Source organism: Elephantulus edwardii, unplaced genomic scaffold (assembly GCF_000299155.1).
Source record: "Elephantulus edwardii isolate Elephantulus edwardi_28Jun2011 unplaced genomic scaffold, EleEdw1.0 scaffold00005, whole genome shotgun sequence".
NCBI lineage: Eukaryota > Metazoa > Chordata > Mammalia > Macroscelidea > Macroscelididae > Elephantulus > Elephantulus edwardii.
Genome location: NW_006399755.1, coordinates 20,567,108 through 20,578,467, shown reverse-complemented (window position 1 = coordinate 20,578,467; position 11,360 = coordinate 20,567,108). Strand labels below are relative to the sequence as shown.

The 11,360-nt window shown below is 41.5% G+C and overlaps 1 protein-coding gene across 1 annotated transcript in view; it reads left to right on the top strand.

The window, feature by feature from the left end:
• The first annotated feature begins 490 nt into the window (after positions 1-490).
• Positions 491-11,360, top strand: part of LOC102847908 (cytochrome P450 2J2-like) — a 45,779-nt gene continuing 34,909 nt past the window's right edge. Inside the window, exons 1-4 of the mRNA XM_006879832.1 lie at positions 491-700; positions 5,584-5,746; positions 10,086-10,235; positions 10,805-10,965. Coding sequence (XP_006879894.1) covers positions 491-700; positions 5,584-5,746; positions 10,086-10,235; positions 10,805-10,965 — 684 coding nt within the window. The remainder of the gene's footprint in view (positions 701-5,583; positions 5,747-10,085; positions 10,236-10,804; positions 10,966-11,360) is intronic.

Genomic DNA, 11,360 nt, shown 5'->3' with positions numbered 1-11,360 from the left:
GGGAGTTGTGTTTATAATTAATGTTACAAAGAATGTCTTTCCTTAAACTCTAAAGTAGTTAGAAATCTATAAGGAAAAGATGAGTAACTTGAGAAAAATGAGGTAACATAGTCTTTGATTCTCTTATTATAAAATCCTGGTTATGTATTCCTTGGCGAGTTACTCTGCTAATCCTAAAGCCCCACCTTTCTGGCAGAAAGATGAACAACCACCAGTAATCAGGGGTGTGTGTGTGTTTCACAGAGAGAGGCTCTGATTGGGTGGATTTTTGGGAACATTCCTGTGTTGCTGAAAGTGGGGCGTGGGAAACTAAACCAGAGTGGGTGAAAGGGCGAGGGGGAGGGTTGTTATGCAGAAGAGGCCAGGTGGCAGGGGGCGGTGCCGGGAGAGGGATGGGATCTAGCAGGGGACAGAGCGCAGCGGTGCTGCGAGGCAAGAGCTGAGATCTATACCCACTGAGAGGCCAGAAGAGCTGAGAAATATTCCAGCTATGTTCACAGCGCTGGGCTCCCAGGCAGCTGCCCTCTGGGCAGGATTCCATCTGTGGACTCTCTTGCTGGGCGCCTTCGCCTTTCTGTTTTTTGCTGATTTTCTCAAAAGGCGGCGCGGAAAAAACTACCCTCCTGGGCCCCGGAGCCTGCCTTTCTTTGGAAACTTCTTTCAGCTGGACTTTCCAGAGCCACACCAGGCTATTCAGCGGGTAAGATAGGCACGTTTCCTGGTGCTGTTCTGCAGGTCAGGACAGGATTTTTCCAGGGAACTGGGGGAACAGAAGGATCTATGGTGGCGCAGTGAATAAGTGCTCTGTTGCTGACTGAAAGGTGCTTCAGGAGCTATCAGCCACCTGCTTCTGTAAAGACTGTAGGTACTGTTATGCGCCCTCTCATAGAGACCCTATGAACAATAGATCTGAACCCTGTTCTATTCTGCACCAGCCTCATCGCTGACATGCTAGATAGAGCCCATTGCTGCAGTTGCTCTATCAATCCATCTCATTGGGGACCTTCCACCTTTCATAGCATGATGACCCTTTCCAAGGAATAGCCCCTCTTAACAACATGTCCAAAATATGTGAAAGTTCACCATCCTTGAAAACCCTAAAGGACAGTCCTCTCTGTCATGTAGAGTTGCTATGAGCCTGAATCTTAAGCAAATTCAGGACTTTTGGATTTAGGTGGTTCTGACGCTAAGTCTGGCAATCTGGGTGACCCCTGCTTAGGGCACCTTTTCCACACCAGTCAACTGTCATTATCCTATTTGCCTTTTACAGAATGAGTGACATTTTTAAAGTTTCAAAATTTAAAAAACAAAAACACAAAACCACCAACAAAAACAAACCAACACCACACTATAGTGAAGTTATAACTGACTCATGGTTGACCTTTCATTGAGCTTCCAAGACTATATAATCGCACGGAAAGAGATTGACTGTCTTTGTCACTTTGGGCCTCTTGTGAACTCTATCCACTCAAAAGGATTGGATTTGGGATTAGCAGTACAACTCCCTGTGGGTTGCAACACCAGAGCCCTCACAACTTAGAAATTGAGGGAGGCATTATCTGGGGAAACACCCCTGTCATCAATCTTTTATGAGTCTAGGAGTCCCTCAGTACAGGGACCCTAGGTCCAAATTATATGCCTCAAGTCTGGCCAGTTTTTCCTGGTAGTCCTCAGTTCCCTACTTTTCTGCTCACATCTCTCTAGTTTTCCCTAATGTAAGATTTGAGGTGATGCAGGCCAACTCCTTATATAGAAGCAGGGCTTCACCATGAGTAAGGGAGTTGCACCATGTCCTAACCCCCTTTAATTTATTGGTTGATTACACCATTTAAAAACCTGACAAATTACACCATAGGCTAAACCAAATCACGGAGATTCACAGCCTAAGATGATATGTTTTCTGGGAGACATAATTAAGTCCATGACAGATACCAGTCCATTTTTACTTCTTTTAACCATTATCTTAAAAACCAAAGAAGGAGGACAGTTGATTGCATTTACCTATTTTGTTACCTTTTCCTTTATTCTCTGAACATTCCTGTAGTTTCTAACTATGATAATTTGTTTTTTCTTTGGCATTGTGAGAATGGTTCTAAATAGAGCAAATTTTTGATCTTTTGTTCATAGGAACATCATCTAACAAAAAAAGCAACAACAAAATATTTACTCTAATAAGTTTACTATTCACCTCTTCTTTACACTGTTTTGTCCATTTCTACCTGCGTTCTAGCATATGTCATCAGCTGTGTGTTAATAGCTCCAGACGAGAGAGAGACACTTAATTGTGCTCATGTGAAATCTATACCTGGATCAGGAGGCTATTGTGTGAACAGAGTAGTGAAATACTGCATTTAAAATTAAGAAGGGAGTGCACCAGGGTTGTATTTTCTCTCCATATCTATTCATTCTGTATGCTGAAATAATTGTTCAAGAAGCTGGACTCTGTGAAGAGGAATGTGGCATCAGGATTGGAGGGAGACTCATCAATAACCTGAATTATGCAGATGACACAACATTGCTTGCTAAAAGTGAGGAGGGCTTGACGCACTTGTTGGAGAAGATTAAGGAATGCAGCCTTCTGTATTGACTGCATCTCAATGTCAAGAAAACAAGAATGCTTTCCACTAGACTGATAGGCAACATAATGGTGTATAAAGAAGAGACTGAAACTGTCAACAACTTCATCTTGCTTGGATCCATAATTAACGCCCTTGGTACCAGCAGTCAGGAAATAAGGAGATATATTGCATTTGAAATACGGATTGAAGCTCAATGTCAAGAAGACAAAGATTCTCACCACTGGGCCAGTTGGCAGCATCAGGATGGATGGTGAAGAGATTGAGATTGTTCACAGCTTTAGTTTGCTTAGCTCCACAATCAACATTCTTGGCACCAGTAGCCAGGAAATTAAAAGACGTGTTGTGATGGGAAAGTCTGCTGTTAGGGACCTTTCCAAAGTTCTGAAGAGCAATGGTGTCTCTCTGGAGACTAGGATGCATCTGATACAGGCCATTGTCTTTGCAATCACTTGTTATGCATCAGAGAGTTGGACAATGATTAGGGAGGGTAGAAGGAGAATTGATGTCTTTGAGCTGTGGTGACGGAGAAGAGTATTGAGGGTACCATGGACTGCTAGGAAAACAAACAGGTTCATCCTGGAGAGGGTTAAACCAGGCTGCTCCTTGGAGGCAAGGATTCTGAGGCTCCGTCTAACATACTTTGGACATGTTGTAAGGAGGGACCAGTCTTTGGAGAGGGACATCCTGCTTGGGAGGGTGGAGGGACAGCGCAGGAGAGGAAGGCCCTCTATGAGGTAGATTGATTCGGTGACTGGGGTAATCGGGATAGGTGTGTCGGAGACAGCATGATTGGCACAGGATAGAACAGAGTTTAGGGCTATTATACATAGGGTTGCTATGAGTCGCAAGCAACTCATCAGCACATAACAACAACAACCCCAACAACATTGCATTCAGAAAGTCTGAAGTATCCATATTAATTAGGAGTAATGATGTCAGTGTGAGGACTAAGGTGTGTCTGATTCAGGCCATGATCTTGCTGATCACTTGCTACACAGCTGAGAGGTGGACAATGAATAAGGATAACAGAAGAAAAACTGATGACTTTGAGCTGTGGTGTTGGAAAAAGCACTGAACACTACATGTACAGCCAAGAGAACAAACAGGTAAGTCTTAGAGAGGGTGCAGCCAGTGTTCATTGTAGGCAAGAATGATGAGACTTTGCCTCATATACATTTATCGCGTTGCTAGAAGGGGCTATTCCTTGGAGATGGACATGATGCTTAGAAGATTGGAGGGTCAATGAAGGCGAGGAAGACCCCCCCAACCAGGTGGATTGACAGGGTAATTGCTGCAATGGGCTCTAGTGTGTCAGTTAGTGTGAAGATGACACAGGATAGGACGGGATTCAGATCTGCTGTTCATAGATAAGGTCACTGTGAGTCATCCTCAACCTGACAGGACCTAACAAGAACAACAAAACAGGTATGACAGCTGTTCTGGAGAGTCAGGCTTTCCCAGGAGACTGATATTTTAGGGCTATGTTGTTATTATGTTGATCTTTAAATTGTCTCCATGTACAACTTAGCTAAGTGACAAGAAAACCAGCTGAGTAACTGAGCTACAAGTACCAGAAGGAACATGGAGTGTCTTTCTTATTACTGCTTGCAGTCTTCATCACAGAGTCTTTGAGAGAGTACTATCCCCCACATCTCTTATAGTTGAAGAACTCAAAGACCGTGAATGAAGCAGCTTGACCTGCTACTCACAGCTAGTGCACTGGTGAATTGTTGTTGTGTACAGCAAGTCCGAACCATCCCATAGTTGTTCCTCGAGCAGGTTTTCAGAGGCAGCTAAGTTCCAGGTAGGGGATTGCCCATCCTTCTCCCATGGAGTAGCTGGAGGATTCAAACCATGTATCTTCAGTGCAACTTCTTGCCACACGGTTCACATTTAACTCTAGACCTAGAAAGTTTTTCTCCATATCTAATCTCAAACCTTAAGATAGGGACTTATGACATCCCTTGAGGCAGACCTTAAGGTTCCACTTTCTAGTACATCTGAAGGATTAGGAAACTGTCATCTGGTTAACACAATACTCTGAGTTGCTAATAATTTATGTTTAGCATAGAAAACTTAGCATGACCATAACTCAGGCTTCTTTTGTGGGTTCAATATACTAAATTACTTCCTTGTTTTCACTCACACTTGAAGTGATATAACTTATCTGGTCACATTATTGGAAGTAGGAGTGGCATCCACTTCCTAAACAACATGACTCTGGAAACTCTATGAACTTTGATAAATGCCGATAGTTACAGAAAGGCTTCAGGCCTTTGTTCATAGGGTCACAACGAGACAGAAACTCAAAATCACAAGTCAGATATTTGAAAATAGAAATCATTTTAATAATATTTCAAGTCAGAGAGTTGGACAATGACTAATGATGACAAAAAAAAGAATCAACGCCTTTAAGTTGTGGTGTTGGAGAGAAGTTTTGAGCATACCATGGCCTGCCACAAAAACAAAGAGGTCTGTCTTGGAGAGAGTGAAACCGAATTTCTCCTTGGAGGCTAGGATTTTGAAGCTCCATCTCACATACTTTGGGCACATGGCCCAGAGAGACTGGTCATTGGAGAAAGACATCATGCTTGGAGCGGCGGAGGGACAGCGCAGGAGAGGAAGACCCCAGATGAGATGGATTGATTCAGTAATTGGGCAATGGAGGTAGGTGTGACAAAGTCAGTGAGACTGGCCCAGGACAAGGCAGACTTCAGAGCTGTTGTACACAGGGTCACTGTGAGTCACAGGCAACTTGGCAGAACATAACAACAACAACATTTTCCAGAGTGTGAAACATGACATACAGAGGGAGAAAGGCATTTGCTGAATTGCAACAGAGAATTATGACACATTATAGAAGGACTATCTCTAATCCATCTGAGTTAGTTTCATACACACACATACTCATCACCCACGCAAAACTACTCCCAGTGAAAACTCTTGTCTTCATTGCTAGGTACACAGATAGGTGCATATTCAACTTTAGCAAACTGTTTTTCAGCTTGTGAAGAAATATGGAAATCTGCTTAGCTTGGATTTAGGATTCGTCCTTAGCGTTACTGTGACTGGATTGACGTTAATCAAAGAAGTCCTTTTGCATATGGACCAAAACACTTTGAGCCGCCCTGTGACTGCTATCCGACATTGTGTCTTCAAGAAACATGGTAAGTTTCTTAAATTAAAGTTTTAATTGTGTGATGTTGCTTTAGGCTGTCCAAAGTGTTTTGGTGACTTTAATTCTTTAGCACTCCCAGAAACCAGGTTTAGTCTAGTCACCGAAGGGAGCCACATGTCCATGTTTCTTAATTTAAGGGAACTGTGATAAGAAGCCAGCACTGTCAGGCCTAATGTCTGAAATTTGGGAGAAGCTGCAAGTCCTGCAGAATCTCACTTTGGTTGCTTTCACAATCAGGTAATTACATCACTCCTTGAAAGCACAAGCCGAGGCAGCACACTCTGTCACACTGCTCACAGTTCCAAACTTCTTTCCCACAGAAAATGGGTGGGAACTGTTTAAAAGGGATATATGATTAGATATTATTGTTACGACAGGAGTCCAGAACGAAGGTAGCACAGTGAAGTGGACTTGAAGGGAGGGTTTTAATAACAATGAAAGAATCTTTTTCTTTTACTTTTCAAAGAGAAAAACTAATGGGGGGCAGGGTGGGTAGGGAGAAAAATGCAACAATGAATGAATGGAAATCCAAAATCTCTGTAATCTTTCATTGAAATCAATTAAAAAAAGAAAGAAAGAAAATGGGTGGGGAGCTGCTGCTTTAACTCATTTACTTGCTTTTTTTTTTTTGCCACCAGCTCCTTATGCTTCATCACTGAGGTCTTGAGAGACAGGAAATCATGAGTCATCCAGTCAATCATAACTCAAGGCACATCAGAACAGACTGACGTGAATATTAAACAGTTGTATATAAGAAGTAATATTTTATAGTAAAAGTTACCTCCCGTGGTCTAGTGTGTGAGAAGTTGCACTGCCAGTGCAGAGGTGGTGGTGGTTGTGGGTGGTGGTGTTATGTGCCATTACATTGCTTGTGACTCATAGCAACAATACGCACAACAGTTCTGAACACTGCCCTGTCCTGAGGCAGTCTCAGTGACTCCAGCACACCTACTGTATCAATGCATCTCACCTGGGGTCTTACTCTCTTGGGCTGTTCTTCCACTCTTCTGAGCTTGATGTTCTTCTCCAAGAACCAGTCCCTCCTGGTCATGTACACAAAATATGTGAGACAGAACCTCAAAATCCTAGCCTCCAAGGAGAAACTTGGTTTCATCTTCTCCAAGACAGACCTTTTTGTTCTCTTGGCTGTCCATGGTATGTTCAAGACTCTCCACCAGCACCACTACCCAAAGGCACTGATTCTTCTCCTGTCAACCTTAGTCATTGTCCAGCTCTCTGAGGCATAGCAAGACTTTAGTCTCTAGACTGGCATCGATGCTTGTCAGTATTCTGGAGAGGTCCTTGACAGTAGATTTTCCCAGTGCAATTAGATTTTTTTATTTTCTAACTGCTGGTACCAAGTGTTTTGATTATGGAGCCAACCAAGTTGTAATTGATAATATCCTCACTCTCTTCTCCATTGCTCATGGTACTGCCAACTGGCCCAGTGGTGAGAATCATTGTCTTCTTGATGATGAGCTTCAATAAATGTTGAAAACTACAATCCTTGACTTTCTGTAAAAAACACTTCAGGTCCTCCTCAGATTCAGTATGCAAGGTTGTACCGTCTGCCTAATTTAGGTTGTTGATGAGCCTTCCTCCAATCCTGATGCCACATTCCTCCTCATAAAGCCTAGTCTCCTGAATGTTCTGTTCCACATATAGATTGAAAAGGTATGGAGACAGAACGCAACCCTGATTCACTCCTCCTTTCCTGATTTTGAACCATGCAGTGTTTCCTTGCTCTGCCCTAGGACTGCTTCCTGGTCTGAGTATGGGTTACTCATGAACACAATCAAGTGTTCTGGAATTCCCATTCTCTTCAAGGTTAGCCACAATTTGTTGTGATCCACACAGTCCAATACTTTTGCATAGTCAATGAAACACATATTGGGGCTAGGGGGTGGGGACACAGATAGACATTCCTCTGGTACTCTTTGCTTTTGGCTAAGATCCAACCGACATTGGCAATAATGTCTCTAGTGCCACAGCCTCTTCTAAACCTGGCTTGTATTTCAGGTAGTTCTCCAGAAATGTACAATTCCAGTCATTTTTGGATAATCTCCAACAGGATTTTGCTTGTGTGCCATATGAATTATATGGTATGGTAATTTCCACCCTCTGTTGAATCACCTGTTTTTAGAATGGGAATAAATAGAGATCTCTTCTAGTCAGTTTTGGCCAGGTAGTTGTCCTCCAGGTTTCTTGGCACAACCTGGTAAGCATTCACAGGATAGCATCTGTTTGTTGAAATATGTCAATTGGTATTTCATCCATTGTTGGGACCTTGATTTTGCCAATTCCTTCAGAGCAGCCAGAACTTCCTCCTTTATTACTATTGCCTCTGATCATATGTTGTTTCATGAAGTTATTCTGTGTCAGCTAATTCTTTTTAGTACCATTACTCTGTATACTCTGTTCACTTCTTCTAATGCTTCCTGCATCATTCAATGTATCTTTATGCATTGAAACTCGTGGCTTGAATTAGTCTTTAGTTTATTCAGCTTAAGAAACAAGCAAGTTCATCCTTTTTTATTTTCCAACCCCAGCTCTTTGCACATTTTGTTTTGATACTTTGCTTTGTTTTCCCAAGCTTCCCTTTGAAATCTTCTGTTCAGCTCCTTAACTTCTTGATTTCTTCCCTTTGCTTTGGTTTCTGGGCATTCTAGTGCAATATTCAGAGTCCCTTCTGACGTCCATCTTAGTCTTCTTCCTCAGTCTTTGTAATGACCTTTTGCATTCTTCATAGATGGCATTCTTTATATCCTCCCACAGCTCATCTGGTCTTCATTTATTAGTGTCCAAGGCCTCAAATCTGTTCCTGATATGTTTTTTAAAGTCAGGTGGGATAGACTCAAGGTCAAATTTTGATTCCTGTGGATTTGATATAACCTTCTTTAGCTTTAGTTTGAACTTGGAAATGAGTAGTTGATAATCTCTTCTACAATCAGCAGCTGGCCTAGTTTTTATGGCTTATATTTATTTCTCCAACATTTTTCCCCTTGATGTAATTAATCTGATTCCTGTTCATACTATCAAGTGAAATCCATGTGTATAGTCTGCACAATCAATGGTTTATTTATTTATGTTTCTTTTATAAGAAACATAAATTCAGACTATACACAGGGATTAGCTAACATTGTGAAGAGTGGGAATTCCAGACACTTAATTGTGTGAGCTCATGTGAAACCTATATGTAGACCAAGAAGCAGTTGTCCAAGCAGAACAGAGGAACTCTGTACAGTTTAAAATCAGGAAACGTGTGTGTCAGCACTGGATTTTTTTTTCTATTCTTAAGCTATCTGTATGCAGAACAAATTGTTGTTGAAGCTGGGCTACATAAATAACAATGCGGCATCAGAATTAGAGGAAGCCTCCTCAACAACCCGTGATACGCTGATGACAAAATCTTACTTGCAGCAAGTGGAGACTTCAAGGAATTACTACAGAAGATTAAACACTATAGTCTTCAACTTTGTTTACATTTCAACATCAGGAAAACTAAAATCCTTATCACTGAACTAATAGGGAACATCACAGTAGACGGAGAAATGATTGAAAATGTCAGTGATTTCATTTTACTTGCATCTATAATCAATACTCACAGCAAAAACCATTAAGAAGCCACAAAAAGTTGTTGCATGGGGAAAATCTGCTGTTAATGACCTTTCTAAAGAGCTAAAGAGAATGTATGTCAATTCAAAGACTAAGATGCACCTGATCCAAGTCACAGTATTTTCACTTTCTCCCTTTGCATCTGAAAGTCGGACAATGAATAGGTATGCTAGAGGAAGGATCGATTCCTTTGAAATGTGTTGCTGGATAAGAGTACTGAATATCCTATGGCCTGCTAAAGAACAAACAAGTCTGTCCTGAAGGAAGCACAACCAGGGCGTTTCTTAGAGGCAATGACAGTGAAACTTGGTCTCACATACTTCGGGCATAGTGTCAGGGGCAACTATCATTGGGGAAAAAAAAACCCTTCATGTTGGAAAAGGTGGATGGTCTGAGAAAGAGAGGAATGCTTGCAATAAGATAAGCATTGTGACTGCAACAGATGACACTTATCAATAGCAACATCTCCATACAGATTCAGTGCATACAACATTGCATAATGCATGGAATTTGTACAGTAAAATTTCTGGTATTGGGGCATTTACAAAATGCTATCTTTGTAGGCATTCCCTTGGGATGATTTCTCTACACAGGTTTCAGGTGTTTGATGTTCTTTTCCTTCAACAGATTAGATAACCCATCCCCATATCATGGGCCAAATATTCATTCATATTATAAAACCAGAAAAGTAGAACTTGCATTCTTTTTTCCAGGATTGATCATGTCCAGTGGCCAGGAGTGGAAGGAGCAAAGGAGGTTTGCCATGACAACACTGAGGAACTTTGGCTTAGGAAAGAAGAGCTTAGATGAACGCATTCAGGAGGAGGCCTGCTACCTTGTGGAAGCAATACAAGAGGAGAAAGGTGAAGGTTTCGTAAGAGAGCTGCAGGAGTTTGTGGCTCATTCATTCACGGAAGAGATACTTATTAAACACTTATTAAACATCTAGGTTTTACTCTTGTTTGACACTGTGTTAAAACTAAAATTGTAAGAGTAAGAAGTTAAGAATTCTGCCTTCATTGAATCGATTATAAAAAGACAAGCATTAAATTCATGACTGAATTCAAACTCTGGCCATAAATGTAACTATACAATCATTGCCTGATTACTCCTGTGTCAGACTCTGCGTAGGATGCTCTAACCATAACCTCATATGTTGTGTGCCGTATGTCACATAAAGTGTGGCAAAGCTTTTCTTTTTTTTTAAATTTTATTTTATTTCATTATTTTTTGTGTGTACCGTCAAATCAGATCTGACTGATACAGGAGGAGATTGTTCCTCCTTCTCCAGCAGAGCATCTGGTGGATTCGAACCATGTACCTCTGAGATTGCAATGCAGCTTCTTGCCACTAGGCCACCACAGCTCAAAGCTTTCTTTAGAAAATAAAACTGAATCAATCTGAAGTCACCTCTTCCTTCCTCTTCCTCCAGGAAAGCCTTTTGACCCTCACTTCAAGATCAACAATGCCGTTTCCAATATTATCTGCTCCGTTACTTTTGGGGAGCGCTTTGAGTATGAGGATGCTCGGTTTCAGGAGCTGCTGAAGTTGCTGGATGAAGCCACATATCTAGAAGCTAGTATGTGGTGTGCGGTAAGCAGTTCTTCTGTGTGTTTGATAAGACATTGGGGCTGCTGTCATACATAGATGTTGACCTTGTTATTTGCTGTTGAGTCAGAATAGAATGATAGTTGACCTTCCAGTAGGTTTTCAAAGGCTGTAAGTCACATGTGAGGAGAATGTCCATCCTTCTCCCCTGAGCAGCTGGTGGATTCAAACTACTTTTTCCTTTTTGTTGTTGTTGTTTATTTAGCTAAGATACTCAGCAAAAAACAGCTACAACCAAATTTATGAATTTATAACTTTAAAACATGCATACTGCACTGAAACAGATGAGGGAGAGAATAATTTAAAAGCGATGTATGATAGGGTATTGTGGTTATCACAAGAGTCCACAATTAAGGTTGCATAATGGAATGTATTTGGGG